Raw genomic sequence first — 27,091 nt, forward strand, 5'->3', positions numbered from 1 at the left:
GCCGTCGGCCAAACAGTGTCGGCTGGCGACCCCCAGGGGGAGGGCCTTCTCTGTGGGAGCCCCCACCCTGTGGAATGAACTTCCCCCAGAGATCCGGATTATTCCGGATCTCCCCTCCTTCCGCCGTGCCCTCAAGACATGGCTTTTCCATCAAGCGGGATTGGCCTAGGGGGGGGATTGTATAGGGATTTTAATAGGGTTTTTATAACTTTTCTAAAAATAACAGGCTTACTTAATATATATTTTAATTGTTTTTAGATATTTATTGTATAGTTCCGTTTTTATTGCCTGTAAGCCGCCCTGAGTCCTTCGGGAGAAGGGCGGGATATAAATTAAAGTAATAATAATAATAATAATAAAATAAACAGGCAGTCATGTAGATATGATATTCATAGATAGATAGAGAGATAGACAGACATACACATATAGACAGATATAGACATAGATTGGATAGATACAGTCATGTAGGTATGATAGACATAGATAGATAGACAGACAGATAGACAGACAGACAGATATAGATATAGATATAGATATAGATATAGATTGGATAGATAGACTTGACTGTCTGTAAGAAGAAATAGGATACGGTAGGGTAGGACGGAATATAAAGAATAGAATAGAACAGAATACAATACAATACAATAAGGATATAGGAATAGAATAGAATAGGGAATAGCATAGCATAGCATAGCATAGCATAGCATAGCATAGCATAGCATAGCATAGCATAGCATAGCATAGAATAGAATAGAATAGAATAGAATAGAATAGAATAGAATAGAATAGAATAGAATAGAATAGAGTTGGAAGGGACCTTATAGATCATCTAGTCCAGGGGTAGGCAACCTTGGCTCTTTTATGACTCGTGGACTTCAACTCCCAGAATTCCTGAGCATGTTGGCTCAGGAATTCTGGGAATTGAAGTCCACGAGTCATAAAAGAGCCAAGGTTGCCTACCCCTGATCTAGTCCAAGCAGAAGACCCTACACCATTTCTGACAAATGGCAGTCCAGTCTCTTCTTGAAAGCTTCCAGTGATGAAGCTCCCACAACCTCTGAAGGCAACTCCTGTTCCACTGGTTGATCGTTTCCAAGTACCGATGGCCAATCTTTCTTCTGTGTTAAGGAGAGGACAGCCATGAACCCAGCATGATTTCACAGTCCCTCTCTTCTCAGGCCCCCCGAAACGAGACTGTTGAGATCTTTATACTTGCAATTAAGCCCAGGCAACTTGGTGGGAAGGTTTATCCGCCAACAAAAGCAGGATGGCTTTGTTAACTGATGGGCTTCCATCCTTGATTCCTGTCCTGCCTTCTCTTGCCTCCTCCAAGCAGGGCTGGGCTTGACCCATTGGCAACTTCTGTGGGGGTGTCTGAAGTTACTGAGTCCCGTTTCCCTGTGGTGGATCTTCCCCCTTCTGAGTTTACCCCATAGGCCTCTGCTTGCCTTTCCTCCATGCCATATCAAGCCAACATCACTGTAGGCCAAGTGTCCTTGATGTTGGATCTACTGCCTTTTGGGGCAGACCATCCAGGACTTCCTACAGTTTTGGCTGGATGGGTCACCTGATCCCAAAAGATCCCAGAGCGGATCTGAGAGTTGTCCCATGTCCTGGCCATCCACAGTCATTTTATTTTTGGGGTTGTCGCGGTCATCCTTTGAAAAGGAAGTGTTTGACCCAAATCTAGGCATTGCACAAATTCTATTACGGAAGGAACATTTTGATTTTTCTGCCCTGATGCCACCAGCCGAATCGGTTCAACGGCAAGGTTTTGGCACGCTTCTCCAAAACTCTGCATGCAGACAAAAGAAGGATTCAACACGCTCTTTTTACGATTGTTTTTTTAATTAAAAACAAACAAACAAACAAAGCGTTTTCTATTAGGAGTCCATTTATTAATTTTTGTCCATTTGCTGGCAGTTTTTCGATGTAGTGGAACTGTGTCTTTATTGATGGTCTGTCTTCAGGATAAATGGCTCTTCTATTTATCTATTTTTTTCCCTGTCCTGGGGGGGAGGGGGATATGAATCCCCCTTTCCCTGCCCTGTACCAGCTGCTGGGAGGAATGAGTAACAACCCAGAACGCCCCCCATCCCCATTCACAATGGCTTTGTGACTTCATGGACCTTGGCTTGGCCTGACCCAACCTTCCGATTTTTCTTCAGTTCCACTTCCAGATAACTGGGAGCTGTTGAAAGAGATTGATTTGCTGTCATGATGGGATGTCCTAGACAGGTGTCTCTTTCCTCCTCCCTCTGCCCTTAGTCCAACCCCAGGTGTTTAATGGCCTCCAGGTCTTGATGTCAGGAGAAACCTGTGTTTCCGGGTAAAAGTGAGCGGGCGTAAGTTGGTGTTGGCCCCTTGTTGGGCCAAGAAAGAAATCCAAGCGAGAAGAAGTCAATTACCTTTAGAGGAAGGTCTCATGTTAGACACAGATTCCACCCTACATTCATCTTTCTTCACCCCTACCTCCTCTGTGGAGCAAATCATGACCTATTGTATCTCCTCAACCTTACGTAGGACCTCCTTACTAACCTTTCACCACCGTTGATGGACAGGCATGACCATTTTCTACCCATGGTTTTCCCAAACTGGTCCTCTCCTTCTCTTCCTCCACCCCAGCTCCTCTTTCCATTCTTCTCTCTCCTTCTCCCCCTTCCTCCAACAGTTTCACTCTCACAATTGCGTCCTCCAGTCAAGAGGCACAACCTTTCGAAAACACCACAGCATAACTTCTCCCCCACCCCTGTTGTTTTCCAAGGTCTTCCCTCAACCTCTTCAGCATGGCTCCTTCAGAAAGCATTAACCAGCCCTTTGAGGGGAAGCTTACCTTCCTCCAGGTGAACCATTAAGACAGAAGAAGGCCCCGGTGTGGGTCTCAAAAATCATCCGCCATTTGCATTTCCTTCGCTCTGTGTTAATGGTTACCTAACTGCACGATTAGTGAAGGAAGCTGCTAGGACCATTCATGGTTGGTGAGATGGCCTTGGAGACGGACAATCTGTAGTTGTTTTTTTCACCCCCTAACACCTTTCAAGCAAAGTCTTATGTTTACTCACCGATTGCTGTACAAAGCTTAAATCTGAGCAGATCTTTCCGCCGCATCTGGATCGTTATTTGTGAAATGCCGCTCTATAAATTTGATTAACAAATAAATAAACTCCATTCACCTTCCCGGAAGTACCAACAAACTTGTTATGATCCAAATGATCCCAGTTATCCATGGACGGTGATCAGCAGTGTCCTTCCCCTCCTAAGAGAAGGAGCTGTTTGGGGAGAGAGAGAAAGTTGGGGAGAGAAAAAAACAACCACGGCTAACTTCCTTTTTTTTCTGGAAAAAAACAAAACCAAACCAAAAAAACCCCAAACTAGAGTTGTGTCCGTGTTATGCTTGTGAGCCACTTGAGGGCTAATCCTGTTGATGACTTTGCAGCTTTTATTGGGTGTGTTACAGACCCATCACGCCAATAACCCTCCACCAAATCAGTAAAGCAGTGCTGCAAAGGTCATAAGAGGGTTGACGGTAACTGTGTGAGGCTTTGTGGTTCCTCAACAAGGCAAAGAACAGGGAATGCAAGACAGATTTTTTGAGGTTTATTCTCTTTTTCTGCTTTCTTATGCCTCGGCGGGCCCATGGTTGAATAAAGCAAGGGTCTCCAGTCTTGACAACTTTACGACTTGTTGACTTCTGGGAGTTGAAGTCCACAAGCGGTAAAGTTGCCAAGGTTGGAAACCCCTGGAGTAAAGGCATTGCTGAAAACGCAAGAAAATACAAATACACAATGCAAAACTATACGTTGCCCTTCCGACCACAATTTCCATTGTAGTACTCTTCCCTTGCAAAACTGGCTCTTCCCAGCTAGCAGTCTCCTTGTGTGTGTTCAATCACACTCAACAGTTGCTTCCTTTCCCCAAAAGCAAAGCTGGAGAAACAGCAGTTGTTCTGGAGAACTTTTTTTTTTTCCAGAAGAACACACAAACACACCTTTAGCTCCCCCCCCCAGTTGCTTCTTTCTCAAGAGCTTAAGGAAGCTCTTTGCTCACCTTTGAAAAGATTGTAATTCTTATTGCAACTTCAAAACACAATATTGGCTTGCCTTAAAAAAGAATTAAAAAATGATGTGGTTGGTCACCATCTCAGCACCATCCATCCAAAGCTGAAGATGTGAACTGCCTGGGTCCTGGTTGGACTTGTGCCAGTTTAGCAGGTTTGGTAGGCAAAACTTCTTAAAAGTTCTGGATGCAGAATCTTCTCCAGAGAGCCTCTGATCTGATGACCAGGGATGAGTCCAAGAATTGGTTCACATATCTCTCTCAGCAGATGTCTTCCCCCAAAAAAATTCTTCTACCTAACGGACAGACAAAGTATTTTATTGTTTGCTGCAGTCCATCCATGTCTTATCTCAAAAGGTAGAGAAGGGACAAAACCAACAGACTTGCCTCCTTAAAACGGTTGTGGGCCACGCCAACGTACAAGGCTTCCGAAGAAAAAGAGGGTAAATGTCAGTGATCTGTTGCTGTCTTATCCAAATTGTGAAGATGTCCAGCAGAAAGAACATTTAAAATATCAAAAGTTCTCTCTGCAGGTTCCTGATTTTCCATGCATCCTGGTTCCGAGGGGTTCTGAGTATTGCTTTGATGAAAAAGTAGAGGAACCTACATAACCGAACGTAGAGACTTTTAGAAAGCAGCCCTCGAGAATTTTTCAAGTCTCTCTGCTTCCATGATGGTTTAATGTTCCTTTTGCCTTGAGAAATCACAGCTGGGAATGATTCAAAGCACCACACTTTGTACGGTCTGCCCCAAGTTCTTTTTAACCAATTAATAAGATCCCAGATTGTCTGCAAACGCTGGAAAAAAAATAGCCTCTGTTTTGCTTCTTGTACACACGCCTATTTACGACTATTTTTTTGAAAAAAAAGAAGAACCTGGCATATGTGTAAAAAAAAAATACGGTGCCTCCTTGATATGACAAAAATTATGGAGAGTGGCCTCACGCTTTTCTCCGACAAGCTTATTGGGCGGGGCTCCTGCCTTTGCTGTAGAAGTCAGTGCAATTCTGGGCGTCTTATTAAAAACTCTTCTGTCTTGCTGGCATTTGTTCTGTGTTTGGGGCGACAGAATTGTCCGCTTGATCCAACTCTGCATGTCTCTTTTTGTTTTCTCTCATATTCCCATTTTCCCAGTAGACAGTGTCCCGGTGAAAGAGCCTTCGGATTTACTCAACAGGCAAAAATGCCTCGAAGCTTTGGCGTCTCTGCGACACGCCAAATGGTTTCAGGTTGGGCTTTTTGTTCTTACCTATCGTAGCCTTTTCGAAAGTTTCTTATTTTGTTTTTTGTTTTTAAAAAATAAATCATAGTTGTTTAGGTTGGACACCCTGCAGACAAGAATGGGGCAATTCTGGTTTTTTTTTAGGCCAGAGCGAATGGACTCAAATCCTGTGTGATTGTGCTACGGATCCTGAGGGATTTATGCAACAGAATTCCTACTTGGGCTCCCTTGAAAGGCTGGGTGAGTGTTGCTTAGTCCACCTTTGCAAAGTTTTCTGTTTGCAAAAAAAATTTTTTAGTTTGTCTCTTCTGATTTTTTCCTCCTCAGCGCTTGAGATCCCTGATAAAACTGCCTTTAAAACCAGCCAGTTCCTTTTGTAAAAAAAAAAAAAATCATCCTTGACAATTGTTGACTGCAGATATTAGTACCTTCTATGGGGTTAGGTCAGGGGGTCGGCAACCTTAAACACTCAAAGAGCCACTTGGACCCGTTTCCCACAGAAAAGAAAACACTGGGAGTGCAAAACTCCAGCGCAGGGGGCTTGATTGGAGAGTTTAATTAAAAAGAAATAGAGGCTGCTATGCATGAGTTCTCCCCCCCTCCCTCCCTCCCTCTCTTTCTCTTCCTTCCCCCCTCTCTCTCCCCCCTCTCCGATCTTCTGCTCACCTGGTCAACTAGCCTGACGCTGTTCTCCGACAAGCTGGCACACATTCTTATTGGGCTGGCTCTCTCCTGCCCTTATTCTGCCAGTCCTTTTCCCCCACTCAGTGTGAGTGTGTGTGTGTGTGTGTGTGTGAGAGAGAGAGAGAGAGAGAGAAAGAGAGCTGCTGCTTTCTGCCGAGACGGAGCAAAGGCAGGAGCCCCGCCCAATTAGGCTGTCAGCTTGTCGGAGAACAGCGTGAGGCCACTCTCTTTTTTATACACACACCCACACACACACAGAGAGAGAGAAGGGAAGCGCAAGTGCCTCTCTCTGCAAATGGCGGAGGAGGCTGGGAGCTGCAGGGGAAGGCTCAAAGAGCCACATGCGGCTCCGGAGCCGCAGGTTGCCGACCCGTGGGTTAGGTTATCTGTCCATGAGACAGAATCTTCAGGGCAAGCACCCAGTTCAACAACACCTCAAGAGCTATCCGCGACCATCCATGGTCCAGGATTGTCTCCTAAGCTAGGTCTGTTGAAAACAAAGAGCATCAGTTCCAAGATTTATTCCATTTGGTGGGCAGGTTTCCACGCCTGTGAGGAGAGGACCACAAAATAGTTTCCTGCAAGGAAGCGTCTGGCCCAAAAGTGATGGATCCAGTACAGAGGTCCTAGCTTTTCCCACTGGAGGTGCACCAGTAGAAGAGAAAATATCTAGCTCAGGGTTGAACAGTGGAGGTCTTGGTGCCTTCTGAGCTTGCTTGTTGGCTTGCAGATGTTTCATTACCCAACTGAGTAACATCAGCGGTGAGGGGCATCTCTGCTACCGTGCAGTTTCCTTCCCCCTATCCTGGAATATTACTAGAATATTTTTTTTTACATATTCCACACAAGGGATTTTTCTCCCAGGTCCCAAATTGATCGATTGCCAATGCAGTGTTCTCTACAGAAATAATGTTTTTTTATGTTCTGATGTAAAGATTGAATCTAGATCACATGGTAGTGCCACTGTGCCCATTGTACGCTCAGTGGTGGGTGGGTCTCATAACACCAGTTGCCAAAAGAGGATGGCGAGGTTACGATTCTCCTTGGGTGGATCCAACGTTCAGATATCTCCAAGAAGATGGCGGGATTTCTAAGATGGATAGAAATTATTTGGTGCCTTTCTGACCTCGTGGCTGGGCTTGCCTTGTCTGCCCATCCGTCTGTTTGTCTTCCTATGATGTTTTTATACCATTAGTACTGACACCATCCAGTTGTCTTTCAGCCCTTGGAGCTGCTGTGCGAGAAAGCCATTGGCACCTGCAACAGGCCGCTGGGTGCCGGAGAAGCTCTCCGGCGAGTGTTGGAGTGTTTGGCCTCGGGCATTCTGTTGCCAGGTAAGATCTGCCAAGCTCTTCCTCGGAGGTTGACCAGTCGTGCATTGATGGATCATTCTAGCATGTCCAATCTCCTTTTGGAGAGCGGCCTTCTGGTTTGCTGATCCTGCGAGTTCGGAAGATGTGCGGCCTTCTCTGAGTAGGAGAACAATAAAACTGCCCTCAAAGCCAGCCAGTTCCTTTTGTTTCTGCGGCCCACTGGCCAAGAGCCCACAGCCCAATTCCGGGCCACGGACTATAGGTTGGGGATCCCTGGTGTTTTCCTCCCGCATAGCTCTTTTTTGTTGTTCTGTGGCATCGTGGTTGTGCTTTTTGAGGGCCGTTGGAGAAGGATGAGGGTTGAACTCCTTCCTTGTGTCTAGGTGGGCCCGGTGTGCATGACCCCTGTGAGCGAGAGCCAATGGATGCCTTGTTTAGCCTGACTGTTCCACAAAGGGAAGCCATAACCCATAGTGCCCAGGTAAAATGTGCCAGCCACCTAGGTTGGTCTCCTTTTCCCCTCCAACAATGGAGAACGAGTGTCTTCACGGATTAAAGACACCCAAAGCCGTTTCTTGGGGTGATGGGTTGAAAGCCACCCAATTTCTGGAGCAGAGTTCTCTTTGGCCTCGGAGTGGGGCTGAATCGCCAAATAATGTCCTTCTAGGTTTGACCCATTTTGTTTTTTTTCCCCACAGCATGCCCTGAGACTCTCGGCTTTTGGCCAAATCTACAAGGTGCTGGAGATGGACCCTCTCCCTTCCAATAAGCTGTTCCAGAAATATTCGTGGCCGGGGGCCGACAAAGAAGGTAGGTGCACCTGAAGGCAGGACAAGAAGCAACGGATGGAAACTAATCAAGGAGAGAAGCAACCTAGAACTAAGGAGAAACTTCCTGACAGTTAGAACAGTTAACCAGTGGAACAGCTTGCCACCAAAAGTTGTTGATGTTTCATTACTGGAGGTTTTTAAGAAGAGATTGGACAGCCACTTGACTGGGATGGTCTAGGGCAGGGGTAGGCAACCGTGGTTCTTTTATGACTTGTGGACTTCAACTCCCAGAATTCCTGAGCCACCATGAGGGAAACTTTGGCCCCTTCATGACTTGTGGACTTCAACTCCCAGAATTCCTGAGGCAGTATGGCTCAGCTTGGAAACCTCCCTTTCCCCTCAGCATGGTTGCCTCAGGAATTCTGGGAGTTGAAGTCCACCAGTCATAAAAGAGCCCAGGTTGCCTACCCCTGGCCTAGGCCTAGGCCCCTTCATGACTCGTGGACTTCAACTCCCAGAATTCCTGAGCCAGCATGGCTCAGCTTGGAAACCTCTCCCTTTCCCCTCAGTATGGTTGGCTCAGGAATTCTGGGAGTTGAAGTCCACAAGTCATAAAAGAGCCAAGGTTGCCTACCCCTGGTATAGGGTTTCCTGCCTGAGCAGGGGGTTGGACTAGAAGACCTCCAAGGTCCCTTCCAGCTCCGTTATTCTGTTCATTCTCCCTTTCCTCAACAGCCGATCTTCATCGCAGTCTGTTCCAGCGATACAATCACGGACTAATTAATTGCAACTAATTGACTATGTACTGGAAAATTATAATCTCCACGACGTTTTTAAACTCCCTCATTGATTCGTTTATATTTTACTTTTTATTTCTCCTCTTTGAGGGCTTTTTATGTTTGTTTATATATATTTTAATAAGAGATTCCCCCCCTCCCAAATAACCCCCCCTATCCCGCATCCAAAGAGTAGTTCCCACAGCCAATCTTTCTTGATGCAAAAGTTTGTTTTTTTCAATGTCTGTGGAGATTCTCCGTCCTCTAGGTCATGGTTGTTCCCAAAGGTGCTTTTTCAGGAGACAACTGGACTTTCTGATTTTTCTTTGAAGACATTTCGCTTCTCATCCAAGAAGCTTCTTTGGCTCTCACTGGAAGGTGGGGAATGGAAGGATTTATACTCCTTACATGCTCCCGAATGGATTTCCAGAAAACATTGCAGACTGCGGGAACTGTTTGTGGTTCAGTTTGAGATGCAGACTCTTCCCCAACAGCCTGCGCCCGTCTCCAACAGGGAAGGGACCCCAAGGCAGAAGCCTCCACTCCCATTTGCACCGCTCAGGTGACCCTGAGGACACAGGTAAAACCTCCAAGTGGCCTCAACGACTCTCTAAAAGGAGTATAAATCTTTCCACTCCCCCACCATCCCGTCAGAGCTGAAGAAGCTTCTGGGATGAGAAGCGAAACGTCTTCAAAGAAAAAAACAAGAAAGTCCAGTTGCCTCCTGAAAAAATCACCTTTGGGGTGTTTTTTTCAACGCTGTTTCCGTGGCTCAGCTGCAGCGTATCCATCCGCGCCGCTCACCTCTTCCTTTTATGCAATTAAAAAATAATAATAATTTTCTCTTTCTAGGCCCAGTTTCCTCTGCCCTCAAGAGGCCTTTTGAAGACGGGTTGGGGGACGAGAAAGACCCCAGTAAGAAAATGAAGAGGAATCTGAGGAAAAGTAAGGATGCGTTCTTCTCCCCGTTCATTATCGCCATGTAGTTTATTTCCCAGCTGCCCTTCGTTTCCCTTCCATTGTTCTTGCAATGGGGAATTTCTTTTTTCTTTTTTAATATACATTTTATTGGGTTTTTTAATTTTAACATCAAAGTGCTCAGGAAAACACCGTCGTGAAAGGGTAATCAATCATCACAAAACAAGTCATATATATATATAACTAAAATTAATACCTTAAAAAAAATTCCACCCTCTATTTCCTCACATGACATAACAAATTTAGTTTAATCTATTTCTTCTTAAAATTCAATCAATCCACAGAATCATCCCTACGATTACATCTACATAAATCACTCCTGCTTTTAAGCTCCACTAATTTCAATTAAAATATTCCAGTTGATCTTAAACAAACATATTAATAAAATTTTGGGTATCCCTTCTACAACACACATCATATTCCAAGAATAACATTCTAATATTTTCACATATATTCCATCTCTTAATTTAATACATCATTAATTAATACCCTTTCTTCTCTTATCGTAGATCTCTCTAATTCTTCTGCTATTACAAAATAGTTTTCTATATAAACAGAGTAAAAAAAACCCAAAAAAAAGAGAATCATTTCGACCTGTTAAGTAAAATTTAACTCTCAACCAAATTAACTATCGTATCTAAGACAAACATATTATTACACCAATTATTATCTTACTGCTTTCATTACAATGGGGAATTCCTGGTCCTCGTTTATTGACTGCCTCCTTTGGCCACTGTTTGCAATTAACGACGGTGAGGTAAAAGTCACTTGGCAACCGGTCTTTGCATTTACAGCCAGTTTACAACGCAAAGGAAAACTGAAGTAAGACGGCGAACCCAGTCATGGTTTCACTCAGCGATTGCTTCGCTTAAGGACCGAGTTCCAATTGTGGACACTAAATGAGCCCTTTGAATATTTCCAGTGCTTGGCAGAAGATGCTTTTCTTTGCGTCATGAATCGGCCACAATCAGCTCTGATTTCACCTGTTTGGCTTCTCTCTAGTCAACAAATAAACTAGAACAATCCCTATTTTCTCTGTATAAAAATTACTAGATTCTTTTTTTCCAAACCTCAATTTAGTCACTTTGGATTCGGATAAAACCTTTGCCATTTTGCAAGTGCTGGGTATTAAGCTTTCAAACAAATTTCAAACTTCGCCTGAGAGGTGATTTCAGGGAATTAAATTTAACGAATAAATACATTAAATACATGAATGAATGAACGAATGAATGAATGAGAATGAGAAAGAAAGAAAGAGAAAGAAAGAAAGAAAGAAAGAAAGAGAAAGAAAAGAAAGAAAAAGAAAGAGAAAAAGAAAGAGAAAGAAAGAGAAAAAGAAAGAAAAAAGAGAAAGAAAGGAAAGAAAGAAAGAAAGAAAAAGAAAGAAAGAAAGAAAAAGAAAGAAAAGAAAAGAGAAAGAAAGGAAAGAAAGAAAGAAAGAGAAAGAAAGAAAAAGAAAGAAAGAATGAAAAAGAAAGAAAGAAAAAGAAAGAAAGAAAGAAAGAAAGAAAGAAAAAGAAAGAAAGAAAAAGAAAAGATAACCTTTATTGTCATTTTTTTTACTGTGGGCACAACGGCACACATCAAAAATGAAATTTAGTTGCCCGCTCTCAAAGTAAAACACATAACACGACACACACCTAAAACATACTATATAAAACAAAAAAGAAAGGAAAATGAAAGGAAAGGAAAGAAAGGAAAAAGAAAGGAAAGGAAAGGAAAGTTGGTCCTGGAAAACATCCGCCTATTGCAGTTCTTCCATTCAGACAATAATAGGAAGTGATTGAGTGGTCTCCTTTTTCTGGATTATTTTTTTCCCCCCAATTTTCCTGACTAACCTTCAGCTCTAGGATCGCCTGGTGGTCTCCTGACCCTGCTTAGTTTCTCCGAGACAAGGGAGGGAACCTGCAAGACTCTCAATGAGCTACAGGAGTGAAGCAAAACCATTCTCCCCCCCTGTAGCCCCCTCCCAGCTTCTCCCCTGCTGAGTCTTGTCTCCGTCTTGGCTTCCTCCAACAGTCCTTGACAGCAAAGCAATAGACCTCATGAATGCCTTGATGCGGCTGAACCAGATCCGGCCCGGCCTGCAGTACAAGCTCCTCTCTCAGTCGGGGCCCGTCCACGCCCCGGTCTTCACCATGTCCGTGGACGTGGACGGGACGACCTACGAAGCCTCAGGACCTTCCAAGAAGACGGCCAAGCTTCACGTGGCCGTAAAGGTGAGTCGGCCGGGTTTTTGGGACTAGGGGTTGAATTCCTGGCTTGGCCTCTTGCCGAACGAAACGGTCTCCCGATAACGCAATTTACGCAGGTGTTGCAAGCGATGGGCTACCCCACCGGCTTCGACGCAGACATGGAATGCACCAGCTCCGATGAGAAGTCGGATACCGAAGGGAAAAATGAGACTGTGTCTTCAACCACGAGCAATAATAATGGGAATTCCACAGTTGATACCTCTGCAACCTTAGAGGTGGGTCTCCTTCCTTCCTTCCTCCTTTCCTTCCTTCCTTCCTTCTTCCCTCCCTCCCTCCCTCCTTCCCTTCCTCCCTTTCTCTCTTTTTTCTTTCTCTCTCTTTCTCTTTCTCTTTCTCTCTTTCTTTCCTTCCTTCCCTCCTTCCTTCCTTCCTACCTTCCTTCTTCCCTCCCTCCTGCCCTTTTTCTTTCCTTACTTTCTTCTTCCGTTCCTCCTTTCCTCCTTTCCTTCCTTCTTTCCTTCTTCCCTCTTTTCCTTTGTTCCTTTATTCCTTCCTTCTTCTTTCCTTCCTTTTTCCCTCCCTCTCTTCTTTCTCTCTTTCTTTCTTTCTTTCTTTCTTTCTTTCTTTCTCTTTCTTTCTTTCTCTCTTTCTTTCTTTGTTTTCTTTCCTTCCTTCCTTCTTCCCTGCCCTTCTTTCCTTCCTTCCTTCTCTTCTTTCTCTTCTTTCTTTCTCTCTCTTTCTCTCTTTCTTTCTTTCTTTTTGTTTTTTTTCTTTCTTTCCTTCCTTCCTTGTTCCCTCCTCCTGCCCTTCTTCTTTCCTTCCTTCCTTCTTCCCTCCCTCTCTTCTTTCTTTATTTCTTTCTCCCTCTCTCTTTCTTTCTTTCCTTTCTTTCCTTCCTTCCTTCCTTGTTCCCTCCCTCCTGCCCTTCCTCTTTCCTTCCTTTTTTCTTCTCTCCCTCCTTTCCTCCCTCCCTCCCTTCTTGCCTTCTTCCCTCCCTCTTTTCCTTCGTTCCTTCCTTTATTCCTTCCTTCTTCTTTCCTTCCTTCTTCTCTCCCTCCCACCCTCCCTTTTTTCCTCCCTCCCTCTTTGCATTTCTTGTTTATTCTCCATGAGATCGAAAAGTTTTCCCTTTTTCAAAACGGAAAGTGAGGTGCCAATTTCTGGGTCAGGAGAGAAAGCCCCTAAAGACCTCTTTAGGCCACTTTAGGCATCAGTGATCAAAATTGGGTTGTCTTTTGTGTGTAAAGCCATTCCAGCACGCAGTGGATGCTTCGTCTCCTGCTTCCCCCACTTTTTCCGCCACTCTCTTTTTCTCTCTCTTTGCTCTTTTTCCCAAAAGGAGAAAAAAAAAGCTAAGGCTTTTTTTAGGACCCAAATGGTTTCATCCCCCCCCCCCCCCGACTTTGGCTGCCGCAGTTTGGGTGGGCCGAGGGACGCTGTGATTGGGACACCCGGCGAGTAAGGTGATCTTCCCCTTGCTCAGCGTCAGAGCAGGCGCCTCCGAGTAACTGGAAACTTCGGCCGCCTCTCCAGTATTTCTGTCCCAGGCGGGTGGAGGGGGGGGTGTGCAACCGTCCTAGAGACGCCAAGTTATGCCGGCCTGTGGACGGCAGCCCTGAAGGAGCCGAGGGGTCCCCCAGGCTGTCACACAGTTCCACAAAGAGGGAGGTCTCCTGTGCTGGTTGCCGTTTCCTGAAAAATACGGGGGTGTCACCAGGTGTGAAAACGCTCATGAGCAGAATATTTGTAGGGAGGAAACCACGGATGGGTCCAGGAACGAACTGGATCTCCTTCTTGTGTGAATTGTGCCAGAGCCGTTTCCTGAAGGGTGGGGGTGGGGGATAGACAAATCTGGAGCTGCTCCTTCCTTCCTTGCTTTTCTCTTCTCCATCTGTCTATCTATCCATCCCTCTATCGTCTCTAATCGCCTATCTTCATTCATTCTGTCTTTCCATCTTCCCTTTCTGTTTGTCTGTCCCTCTCTCTCTCTCTCTCTCTCTTTTCTCTCTCTCTCCTCCCTCTTCCCTCCCCTCTGTCCATATTCCACTCCTTCCTTCCTTCCTTCCTTCCATCTATCCATCCTTCTATTCAGCTCTCTGTCTCTGTCTGTCTGTCTATCCACCCACCCATCATCCATCTATCTATCTATCTATCTATCTATCTATCTATCTATCTATCTATCTATCTATCTATCTATCTATCTATCTATCTTCTATCTATCATCTATCTATCTATCTAATTTCTATTATCTGTCTCTCTCTGTATCTCTCTCATCTACATCTCTCTTTTTTCTTTCTATTATCTATATTTATCTATCATATATCTATTTGTCTGTCTATTTGTCTATCTATCTGTCTGTCTGTCTGTCTATCTATCTATCATCTACCTACATGCATACATACCTATTCTCTTCTCTTCTCTTCTCTTCTCTTCTCTTCTCTTCTCTTCTCTTCTATTCCATTCCATTCCATTCCGTTCCATTCCATTCATCATGTACCTATCTACTTATTTATCGAATCTATATCTATCTATCTATCTATCTATCTATCTGTCTATCTATCTATCTATCTATCTATCTATTGTCTACCTACATGCATACATATATACCTAAATATTTATCTATTCTATTCTATTCCATTCCATTCCATTCCATTCCATTCCATTCATCATGTACCTATCTACTTATTTATCGAATCTCTATCTATCTATCTATCTATCTATCTATCTATCTATCTATCTATCTATCTATCTATCTATCTATCTATCTATCATCTATCTATCTATCTACCTATCTGTCTATCTCTTTACCTATCTATCTACCTACCTCTTTACCTACTTACCTACCTTGCACGGGATGAAACCAGGGGGGGGGCTGGCAGATCTCAAGCCCTCCCTGCTTCTCCTAGGTCCGAACTCAGGGTCCCATCCTCACAGCCAGCGGCAAGAATCCAGTGATGGAGCTAAACGAGAAGCGGCGAGGCCTGAAATACGAGCTCATCTCCGAGACGGGAGGCAGCCATGACAAGCGGTTTGTGATGGAGGTGAGGAGGGCCCCCGTCCACCCACCCACCCACCCACCCCAGGGCTTAGGATTTCCTCTGGGGGGTGACGCCCAGCCAGGGTGCCAATTGCCAATCTCGCTTCCAGGTAGAAGTCGACGGGCAGAGGTTCCGAGGGGCTGGCCCCAACAAGAAAGTAGCCAAGGCCAGCGCTGCCTTGGCGGCTCTCGAGAAGCTCTTTTCGGGCCCCAACGCGGCTGCCAATAAGAAGAAAAAGATTCTCCCACAGGTGAGAGGGGAGGGGGCCCAGGTGGATCCGGATTCCCTCTGCAAGCGTCTGAAACCAGCAGAAACCCAGAAAAATTGCATGGGGGAGGGGGAAGGCTTTGGGGTGGAGAAGAAGGGAGGGGAGTAGATCCAGCTGGGGGGAATTGAGGGAGGGGTTTGAGCAGAGCAGGAGAAGACAAACTGTGGCAATTCATGACAGCATGGGGGGGGGGAGAGAAAGCCATCTGCAGATGATGTCGTGCAGAAGGAACCTGGAACATGGTCCCCAGTTCAACTCTGCTATTCCGTTCCATTCCATTCTATTCTATTCTATTCTATTCTATTCTATATTCTATTCCATTCCATTCTATTCTATTCTATATTCTATTCTATATTCTATTCTATATTCTATTCTATTCTATTCTATATTCTTTTCTATTCTATTCTGTATTCTATTCTATTCTATATTTATGTTCTATTCTATATTCTATTCTATTCTATTCTATTCTATTCTGTATTCTATTCTATTCTATTCTATTTATTCCATTCCATTCCATATTCTATTCTGTTCTGTTCTGTTCTGTTCTATTCTATTCCATTTTCTATATTCTATTCCATTCCATTCCATTCCATTCTATTCTATTTTATTCCATTCCATTCTATTCTATATTCTATTCTATATTCTATTCTATTCTATATTCTTTTCTATTCTATTCTGTATTCTATTCTATTCTATATTTATGTTCTATTCTCTATTCTATTCTATTCTATTCTGTATTCTATTCTATTCTATTCCATATTCTCTATTCTATTCTATTCTATTCTATTCTATTCCATATTCTCTATTCTATTCTATTCTATATTCTATTCTATTTACCGTATTTTTCGCTCTATAAGACGCACTTTTCCCCCCCCAAAAGATGGGGGAAAATGTCTGTGCGTCTTATGGACCGAATGCTGCCTCCCTTCCGCGCTGCCGCCGCGCCCTCCCAAACGCCCCGCCGCGGCCCGCCGCACCCCCCCGCAGCCTCCAAAACGGCCCGCCGCACCCCCCCGCGGCCTCCCAAACGGCNTATCTATCTATCTATCTATCTATCTATCTATCTATCTATCTATCTATCTATCTATCTATCTATCTATCTATCTATCTATCTATCTATTATCTGTCTCTCTCTGTATCTCTCTCTCTCATCTACATCTCTCTTTTTTCTTTCTATTATCTATGTTTATCTATCTATCTATCTATCTATCTATCTATCTATCTATCTATCTATCTATCTATCTATCTATCTATCTATCTATCTATCTATCTATCTATCTATCTATCTATCTATAGATACCTACATGCATACATATCTATCATCTACCTACATGCATACATATCTACCTATTCTATTCTATTCTATTCTATTCTATTCTATTCTATTCTATTCTATTCTATTCTATTCTATTCTATTCTATTCCATTCCATTCATCATGTACCTATCTACTTATTTATCGAATCTATATCTATCTATCTATCTATCTATCTATCTATCTATCTATCTATCTATCTATCTATCTAATTTCTATTATCTGTCTCTTTCTGTATCTCTCTCATCTACATCTCTCTTTTTTCTTTCTTTCTATTATCTATCTATATTTATCTATCATCTATCTATATTTATCTATCATCTATCTATTTGTCTGTCTATCTATCTATCTATCTATCTATCTATCTATCTATCTATCTATCTATCTATCATCTACCTACATGCATACATATCTACCTATTCTATTCTATTCTATTCTATTCTATTCTATTCTATTCTATTCTATTCTATTCTATTCTATTCCATTCTATTCCATTCCATTCATCATGTACCTATCTACTTATTTATCGAATCTATATCTATCTATCTATCTACCTATCTGTCTATCTCTTTACCTATTTATCTACCTACCTCTTTACCTACTTACCTACCTTGCACGGGATGAAACCATGGGGGGGCCTTGCAGATCTCAAGCCCTCCCTGCTTCTCCTAGGTCCGAACTCAGGGTCCCATCCTCACAGCCAGCGGCAAGAATCCAGTGATGGAGCTAAACGAGAAGCGGCGAGGCCTGAAATACGAGCTCATCTCCGAGACGGGAGGCAGCCATGACAAGCGGTTTGTGATGGAGGTGAGGAGGGCCCCCGTCCACCCACCCACCCACCCACCCCAGGGCTTAGGATTTCCTCTGGGGGGTGACGCCCAGCCAGGGTGCCAACTGCCAATCTCGCTTCCAGGTAGAAGTCGACGGGCAGAGGTTCAGAGGGGCTGGCCCCAACAAGAAAGTAGCCAAGGCCAGTGCTGCCTTGGCGGCTCTCGAGAAGCTCTTTTCGGGCCCCAACGCGGCTGCCAATAAGAAGAAAAAGATTCTCCCACAGGTGAGAGGGGAGGGGGCCCAGGTGGATCCGGATTCCCTCTGCAAGCGTCTGAAACCAGCAGAAACCCAGAAGAATTGCATGGGGGAGGGGGAAGGCTTTGGGGTGGAGAAGAAGGGAGGGGAGTAGATCCAGCTGGGGGGAATTGAGGGAGGGGTTTGAGCAGAGAGCAGGAGAGGACAAACTGTGGCCCTTCATGACAGCATGGGGGGGGGAGAGAAAGCCATCTGCAGATGATGTCGTGCAGAAGGAACCTGGAACATGGTCCCCAGTTCAACTCTGCTATTCTATTCCATTCCATTCCATTCTATTCTATTCTATTCTATTCTATATTCTATTCCATTCCATTCTATTCTATTCTATATTCTATTCTATATTCTATTCTATATTCTATTCTATTCTATTCTATATTCTATTCTATTCTATATTCTTTTCTATTCTATTCTGTATTCTATTCTATTCTATATTTATGTTCTATTCTATATTCTATTCTATTCTATTCTATTCTGTATTCTATTCTATTCTGTATTCTATTCTATTCTATTCTATTTATTCCATTCCATATTCTATTCTGTTCTGTTCTGTTCTATTCTATTCCATTTTCTATATTCTATTCCATTCCATTCCATTCTATTCTATTCTATTCCATTCCATTCTATTCTATATTCTATTCTATATTCTATTCTATTCTATTCTATATTCTTTTCTATTCTATTCTGTATTCTATTCTATTCTATATTTATGTTCTATTCTATTCTATTCTATTCTATTCTATTCTATTCTATTCTATTCTATTCTATTCTGTATTCTATTCTATTCTATTCTATTCTATTCCATATTCTCTATTCTATTCTATTCTATTCTATTCCATATTCTCTATTCTATTCTATTCTATATTCTATTCTATTTATATTCTATTCTATTCTGTATTCTATTCTATATTCTATTCTATTCTATATTTATATTCTATTCTGTATTCTATTCTATTCCATTCCATTCCATTCTCTATTCCATTCCATTCTATCCTATCTTATCCCATCCCATCCCTATTCCTATTCCTATTCCTATTCGCATTCTATTCTTTCCGCTCCCTCCTTCAATTCATCCTGACTCCTACTCCAGGGCCAGAATCCCCCTTTGAAGGTTACAGAATAAAAGGAAGCGCGTCAACAGCCGCTGTGAGTTTTGCTGGCCTTCATCCTTCTCTGCCTCTCTCCACAGACCAAAGGAGGGCTCGTAAACACAGCCATGTCTGCAGCGGCCCGAGGGAGAGGACGAGGGGCTCCCATGCGGGGGGCGTTTGTCGGGGCAGCAGCGGCCACCAGTTACCTGGCACCAGGTAGAACCCGCCCGGGTTGTTCTGTGGTTGTTAACAGGGGAACAACAGGCACTACCATGAGGCTAAACTTCCACAGAGGAGAAGGCCTTTCCTGAGTCATCATGGCTGCTTAGATCTTTTAGAGCAGGGGTCTCCAACCTTGGCAACTTTAAGACTTGTGGACTTCAACTCCCAGAATTCCTCAGCCAGCTTTGCTGGCTGAGGAATTCTGGGAGTTGAAGTCCACAAGTCTTAAAATTGCCAAGGTTGGAGAGTCCTGTTTTAGAGGGCTGAAATCCCATTTTTAATTAAATTGTGGTTCCCAAACTATTCCTATCACCAACCCCAAGTCTTTGCAGCATGCAGGCTTCTGTTACCTGGTTAGGGTGTTACCTCGTTTAGGGTAAAAGACCCAGCACCCCCAGAAGAAAAAAAACAGGAGTTATCCACAACATACAGGGTAAGGAGTGCAACAACCACTATGTAGGACAAATAGGCAGAAGATGGGCAGAAGGCATCCAGGAACACCAACTGGCAGTCAAAAGGCCCGGCGAAAAATTTTTAATTTCACAACACAGAGACAGATTCAACCATAGTTTTAATTGGGAAAGTGTGACCCTCCTAGACCAGGCCGAATCCAAAAATGCCAGGCAATTTCTGGAAGCCCGGCACTCTGACAAACCAGCCATCAATAGGCACATAAGACATGAACAACCTCTATAGATGATGCAAAAGAGACAATCAACCAGCTCCAAAGAGAAAAAGACCCCAGCCCACCATCAGGAAAGCAGATCAGCCTAGATTCGCTCCAAGGTCACCTTCAGACCAAGAATCAAGGAAGGAAGACCCCAATCCAGAAACGCCACAGAGCCATTAGTAAACAGCCCAAGCAAAGAATCCCTAAGACCCCCACCCACCCAGACAGGCAAGACCCCAGAATATAAACCGACAGCAAACTAGCACTCCTGACTAGAATAGAAATAGAAATAGAAATAATAATAATAATAATAATAATAATAATAATAATAATAATAATAATAATAATGAGAAGAAGAAGAATAGAATAGAAATAATAAGAATAAGAATAAGAAGAGGAAGAATAGAAATAGAAATAGAAATAGAATAGGAATAATAATAATAATAATATAATAATAATAATAATAATAATAATAATAAGAAGAAGAAGAAGAAGAAGAAGAAGAAGAAGAATAGAATAGAAATAATAAGAATAAGAATAAGAAGAATAGAATAGAAATAGAAATAGAATAGGAATAATAATAATAATAATAATAAGAAGAAGAAGAAGAAGAAGAAGAATAGAATAGAAATAATAATAAGAATAGAATAAGAAGAGGAAGAATAGAATAGAAATAGAAATAGAATAATAATAATAATAATAATAATAATAATAATAATAATAATAATAATAATAACAATAATAATAATAAGAATAAGAATAAGAAGAAGAAGAAGAAGAAGAAGAAGAAGAAGAAGAAGAAGAAGGTAGAATAGAATAGAAATAATAAAAATAAGAGGAAGAATAGAATAGAATAGAAAATAGAATAGAATAGAATAGAATAGAATAATAACCTTATTGTCACTTTAAATGTACACTAATCAGCGTACATTAAAATGAGATTTTGTTACATACACTGCATAAACATAACCAAAAAAAAAGTATGCATATACCCACATACACACCACAGGCCCAGAGAAACAACGCAGTCTAGTTCTGATGTACGCATAGACATAGTCTATGTGTTCAGATGACCACACGACAGGCGGGCACCTCTGGCCTTGCCCGTTTCCTCCTCCGTGCCCACCGGGGGGGACCTGTCACCATTTCCCTCTGCTTCCCTTGCAGGATACGCGGCACCCTACGGATACAACGCAGCAGCTGCCGCCGCACCGGCTTATGGTACGTCCTGCCCTTTTCCTTGTCTACCATATATATCTCCCCATTCTCAGGCCAGGGGGGAAGGCAAGGTGTGTGTGGGGGCTCCTCGGGCCTCGCTGGACGGCCATCAGCCAAGCTGCTCTTCTCGCTGTGGCTTGTTCCTCTTGGTTTGCTTCTGCCTGACCGCCAAAGAGCTGCTTATCCTAACTGCCTGCTCCCTCCCTCCCTTCCTCTCCCCCCCCCCCCCCCCCGTGCCGGACCTGGTAGCCCATGTCTTCCTCGCCTTCGGAATGGCCATTTTATGCTCCATTCAAAGCCACTCAAAGGGCCAAGTCTTCGTCCTGTCTCAGAGTCCATGTTGGCTTCTCTCCCGCCTGCCCTCCAGGGTCCTCTCTGGTTCACCAAGGTCCTGAGATGCTGTAGGCTTCCCATGGGCATGTGGGACCCCCTCCGAGGGTGGGCCTTCCCATTGCATCTCCCATCGTTCCCCAGTCTGTCTGGGGGCAGATGGGAACCGCCCAGCCTCCTGTCTGGAGGGACACCAGATTGGAGAAAGGGACTGCCACCGCACAGCCCGCGTGGCCCTTGATGTTTGTGGCCCCCAGGAGAGGAGAGGGGTCCTGTTTGTGGGCGCCCGGTCTAATCCTGCAGAGTCCAGAGGCCCAGATTTTCAGCCACGAGGCCCTAGCAGCTTTGCCCTGCTTCCAAGAGCCAGGGAAGCCATTTTGGAATTGGTAGAAGCCAATGCTTCTTCCTTGGAATTCTCTTTAAGAATTCCCCTGCACCTCAACTTACGACCACGACCGAGCCTGAAATCCCTGTGGCTGTGTGAAACCTTTCTTCAGTGAATTTTGCCCCCAATTTACGGCCCGTTGTTAAGCGAGTCACTGCCGTTGATAAGTTAGCAACCCGGTTGTGAAGTGAATCTGGCTTCCCCCCCCCCCAGGGCTCGTCAGAAAGTCGCAAAAGGAGGATCACATGACACACACACGCACGCACGCACACACACACACCCGGGGACATCGCGACCGTCGTAAATAGGAACCGGTTGCCAAGCGTCTGAATTTTGACCAGGCGACCATGGGGGAATGCTTTAATGTAAGGGTGAAAAATGGTCGCAAGGGTGAAAAACGGTCACAAATCACCGTTTTTCCAGCGACGTAACTTTGAACGGGTCACTAAACCAACCGTTGTAAGTCGGGGGACTCCCTGTGCGGTGTGTCCTGACCCCACGATTCTTGGAAAACCCGCCCGTTGCCATAACCGTGCTCCCCTCTCCCCGTTTTTCCCCCTCCCCAAGACAGGGTGGTCTTGCCCCCAACTGGCCTTGCTGGGGTCTGCCCTTCTTCGCTCCCCATCCTCAGCAGGTCTTGGACGGGGACCCTCCCCGCAGCGCTTGATTTTGAAAAACCTGGATCGTTTTTTAAAAAAGGATTGGCCCTTTGATGACTTTGAATGTAGTTTTATGCCGTGAAGAGAGGAGAACGGCCTTTGGAGTCAGCGATGGCTGCAGCTGCCCGTTGTGTCTCTGCATGATCCGCTCGCCCACTTCCAGTCTGCTCTTGGAGGGGACTCTGCACGGAAGTGCGACGGCATTGCCGGATCCTTCTGGAGGGGAGGGAAGCCCAGGGGAGCCGATGGGTTAGCGCGAGGGCCCCCTGACTGTGCACCCCGGAGGTTTGAACTCCAAATTCTAAAGCAAGCTGGTTGAATTGCCGCTTGTCCCGGCTCTAATCTTACCAACTTCCCTAAGGAAGAAATAAACACTCTGCACAAACAGTTTGGGTGGGTGGGGTGGGGGGCAGGCAGCTGAGAGATGCTGGAAATAAATTGAGTCAAGCGAAGGTTTGGAGTTGGGAGAAAGTTTTAACTCCCAGGACTTTGTTGAGAATGTTTTCTTTGACTGGACAGTCCCTCTTCCTCCGTGCCTTGGGAAGGAGCTGGAGGTTATCTGGGAAAGGCATGGGACTGTCCAGTCTGCTCTCCCCATTTTCTCTCTCACCTAACCCCAAATTGTGAATAGAATAGAATAGAACAGAACAGAACAGAACAGAACAGAATAGATGATAGACAATAGAATAGATGATAGACAATGGAATGGAATAGAATAGAATAGAATAAAATAGAATAGAATAAGAAATAGAATAGAATAAGAAATAGAATAGAATAGAGTAGAATAGAATAGAATAGAATAGATGATAGAGAATAGAATAGATAGAGAGTAGCTAGAGAATAGAATAGGGTAGAATAGAATAGAATAGAAAATATGGAATAGAATAGAGTAGAATACAGTAAAATACAGTAGAATACAGTAGAATAGAATAGGAAATAGAATGGGGAATAGAATAGAATAGAATAGAATAGAATAGAATAGAATAGAATAGAATAGAATAGAATAGAATAGAAGAGTTGGAAGGGACCTTGGAGGTCTTCTAGTCCAGTCCCCTTCTCAAGCAGGAGAACCTATACCATCTCAGACAAGTGACTGTCTTCTTAAAAACCTCCAGTGATGGAGCACCCACAACATCTGGTGGCAAGCTGTTCCACTGGTTAATTGTCCTCACTGTTAGGAAGTTTCTCCTTAATTCCAGGTTGCTTCTCTCCTTGATTAGTTTCCATCCATTGTTTCTTGTCCTGCCCTCTGGTGCGTTGGAGAATAACGTGATCCCCTCTTCTTTGTGGCCACCCCCTCAAATACTGGAGTACTCCTATCATGTCACCCCTGTTTCTTCTTTCCTTTAGGCTAGCCAACCCCAAGTCCTGCAGCCGTTCTTCATATGAATAGTCTCCAGGCCTTGGATCATCTTAGTTGCTCTTCTCTGAACTTTTCCCAAAGTCTCAACATCTTTTTTGTAGCATGGTGACCAAAATTGGTTGCAGGATTCCGGGTGTGGCCTTACTAGGGTTTTATAAAGCGGTGCTAATATTTTGCATGATCTTCATTCTATCTTGATTCTCTGAGGTTGTAAAGAGAAGCTCTCAAAAGATGGCTCAAGTCACCCCTACTCAGAGTAGAGCCCCCCAGCCCAACGCCAGTCAAACTGTTGGCTGGCCCCTGGAATTTTTTTCCCAGTTCATAAATTACAATTAATCAGTGGAACAGCTTGCCTCCAGAAGTTGTGGGTGCTCCATCAGAGGTTTTGAAGAAGAGATTGGACAAACCATTTGTCTGGAATGGTCTGAGATCTTCTGCCTGAGCAGGGGGTTGGACTAGAAAACCTCCGAGGTCCCTTCAAGCTCTGTTTACTCTGTTATTCCTCAGATTTCTCTGAAGCTCATGAAAGCAGCTGCTTTTTAATAAGACCCATTAAAATGTCTGCATTGCAAAATATGGTACTGATTTAGAACTACCAAACAACACCCCCCCCCAGCCCTCCTTCAGACATTCCTTCAAGTCTTAGGAATTTGTGTATCTCCAACTTGTGCAAGATCAGAAAAAAATGCCTTACAGAATAACAGAGTTGGAAGGGATCTTGGAGGTCTTCTAGTCCAACCCCCTGCTCAGGCAAACTTGGCTCTTTTATGACTTGTGGACTTCAATACCCATGCTGACTCAGGAATCCTGGGAGTTGAAGTCCACAAGTCATAAAAGAGCCCAGGTTGCCTACCCCTGGTCTATACCATTTGATTTAACTTCACAAGAGTTTTCTACTGACATAAGCAACTGGTCTGTTCTGTGACCCACTGGCTGATTTACATGTTGGCCACACATGTGTGAAAAGGACCCCACTCTGATTTCTCCCATCTTCCTGCAACCATGAATTTATCCCAGGCACTATGGGCTATCTATCTTCCTTGCTCGATCTCATAATGTCCCACTAATCACATGAAGCAACTGCCCCAAGAATGGAACAAACCCAGAGGGATCAGGCTGCAAAAGTTCCAATGGATTTCGTTCAAAAATACGCAGGAGCAATGAAGTAAAATTTTTCTCTATATAAATGATGGTATGCTTAATTGAAGTATCAATTGAGGCGTTCCTATTAAAAAAGGCTGGGACCCACGGCCTCGGCAATTTAGAGAAATTGGAGAGAAGCAATCTGGAATTAAGGAGAAAGTTCCTAACAGGGAGGACAATTAACCAGTGGAACAGCTTGCCACCAAAAGTTGTGGGTGCTCCATCACTGGAGGTTTTTAAGAAGAGACTGGACATTCACCTGTCTCAGATGGTATAGGATCTCCTGCTTGAGCAGGAGGCTGGACTAGAAGACCTCCAAGGTCCCTTCCAGCTCTGTTCTATTCTATTCTATTCTATTTTTCTATATTTCTGTTCTGTTCTATTTTTCTGTATATTCTATTCTAGTCTATTTATTCTATTCTATTCTATTCTACTTACTCTACTCTACTCTACTCTACTCTACTCTACTCTATTCTTTCTATTCTATTTCTATTTCTATTCCATTCTTCTATTCTACTCTACTCTACTCCACTCTACTCTACTCTACTCTACTATTTCTATTTCTATTTCTATTCCATTCCATTCTTCTATTCTATTCTATTCTATTCTATTCTATTCTATTCTATTCCTTAATTCTATTCTATTCTATTCTATTCTATTCTATTCTATTCTATTCTATTCCTTAATTCTATTCTATTCTATTCCTTAATTCTATTCTATTCCTTTATTCTATTCTATTCTATTCTATTCTATTCTATTCTATTCTATTCTATTCTATTCTATTCTATTCTATTCTATTCTATTCTATTCTATTCTATTCTATTCTATTCCTCTCCTGCCCGTGCTAACTGAAGCGGTCCATGGCTGACTCCAAACAGTTTATGCAGAGCAATGCTTACCTCCCTCTCTGCATAAACAACTCTTGACGGGTCCCCTTCGTTGGTTTTTGTTTCTGTCCTTTGGAAATGTCTGATCGATTAGTTGGTTGGTTGGTTAATTAGTCGCTTGATTGTGGTGCTGAGGTTTGGGGCCGCTGCTCCTGATTTTGCGACCCCACCCACCCCTCTCCTTTTCTCTCTTCTCTGCCTGCGTGGAGCTGTTTGCATGTTGGGGAAAAAAAATCACTCTGACCATGTTTGATCCTCTTTGGAAAAAAAAACCCTGCTGTTGCTGCTTTTTGATTTCTAAAAAAACGGACAAGTAGGGGGAAATGATTCAGAGAGAGAGAGAGAGAGAGAGACCGTCCGTCAGGGAAGTCTTCTCGTTTTGGTACTTTTCGCTTAAACAAAAAAAAAACCCCGAGCATCTCCCCAAGATTCTTGCGAGGCCACAAGAATTTTTTTTAAAACTAGGGCAAAGAAAGACCTCCAAAAACACCCTGCCCTCCATCGATCAATCCAGGAACGCATCGGCCACTCTGGGTTGGAAGCCAGGCTGTGCAGTATGGGTTTGCTGGTCTGATCAGTCAGACTTTGCCGGCCTGGTGGGCTTGGACCTGCCAAGCTCTTGGAATTGGTCACTTAGTATGATCCCTGTTCTCATGATGAGAAGTCCGTTGGGAAGGAAGGGATCTCTTCGATCTTGGGAACGGTGATGGAGGGGACTAACGTTGACCCACAGACACCTCTATCTTTAGATGTTGAGTCAGACTTTGCCAGCCTGGTGGGCTTGGACCTGCCAAGCTCTTAAAGTTGGTCGCTTAGTTCTCATGATGAGAAGTCCTTTGGGAAGGAAGGGATCTCTTCGATCTTGGGAACGGTGATGGAGAGGACTAACGTTGACCCACAGACACCTCTATCTTTAGATGTGGGGAAGAATTAGGAGACCCAATTTGCTTTCCTTCTACTCCTTCCTTTTCTAGCTTACCTTTCTTGGACATTTAGATTTATCCCAGTGCTTTCTTCCATAGGTCTTCCCAAGAGAATGTTCCTGTTGCCAGTTATGAAATTTCCTACCTTTCCAATGCCCCATTATTCGTTCTTTTAGCCATCGGCTGAGACTCTTTATCCGGCTTCCACACACACCAGACAGGATGTTAGAAGGAAGTGTTGAGAATCAAGACACTCAGCTTAGTCTACCTACCTTTTTTTTTAATCCTGGTTTTCTTGGAAAGACACACACAGACACACACACACACTTGAGCAAAAACCATTTGTAAAGATCCATCTTTTTTCCACTTCTTTTTTTTTTTTAAATTTTTGTTTTGACAAAACACAAACTTCGTTCTCTTAAAAAACTTGAAGAAGAAAAAAAAAAACCACACATACACGAAACTATGGTCTGTGAAAAATGGTTACCTCATTCCCCCCCCCTTC

At 43.6% G+C, this 27,091-nt stretch overlaps 1 protein-coding gene across 1 annotated transcript in view; it reads left to right on the forward strand.

The window, feature by feature from the left end:
• The window catches only part of STRBP (spermatid perinuclear RNA binding protein), a 41,748-nt gene extending 14,893 nt beyond the window's left edge, over window positions 1–26,855 (forward strand). The window contains exons 5-17 of the mRNA XM_015827779.1: window positions 5,193–5,284; window positions 5,422–5,517; window positions 7,184–7,295; window positions 7,658–7,755; window positions 7,973–8,084; window positions 9,673–9,765; window positions 11,818–12,017; window positions 12,110–12,268; window positions 14,900–15,034; window positions 15,141–15,281; window positions 18,885–19,002; window positions 20,846–20,899; window positions 26,686–26,855. Of these exons, the coding sequence (XP_015683265.1) occupies window positions 5,193–5,284; window positions 5,422–5,517; window positions 7,184–7,295; window positions 7,658–7,755; window positions 7,973–8,084; window positions 9,673–9,765; window positions 11,818–12,017; window positions 12,110–12,268; window positions 14,900–15,034; window positions 15,141–15,281; window positions 18,885–19,002; window positions 20,846–20,899; window positions 26,686–26,762 (1,487 nt within the window). The 3' untranslated portion in view covers window positions 26,763–26,855. The remainder of the gene's footprint in view (window positions 1–5,192; window positions 5,285–5,421; window positions 5,518–7,183; window positions 7,296–7,657; window positions 7,756–7,972; window positions 8,085–9,672; window positions 9,766–11,817; window positions 12,018–12,109; window positions 12,269–14,899; window positions 15,035–15,140; window positions 15,282–18,884; window positions 19,003–20,845; window positions 20,900–26,685) is intronic.
• The last annotated feature ends 236 nt before the right edge of the window (window positions 26,856–27,091 follow it).

This window comes from Protobothrops mucrosquamatus, unplaced genomic scaffold, assembly GCF_001527695.2.
Source record: "Protobothrops mucrosquamatus isolate PMUCROS unplaced genomic scaffold, P.Mucros_1.0 scaffold3942, whole genome shotgun sequence".
NCBI lineage: Eukaryota > Metazoa > Chordata > Lepidosauria > Squamata > Viperidae > Protobothrops > Protobothrops mucrosquamatus.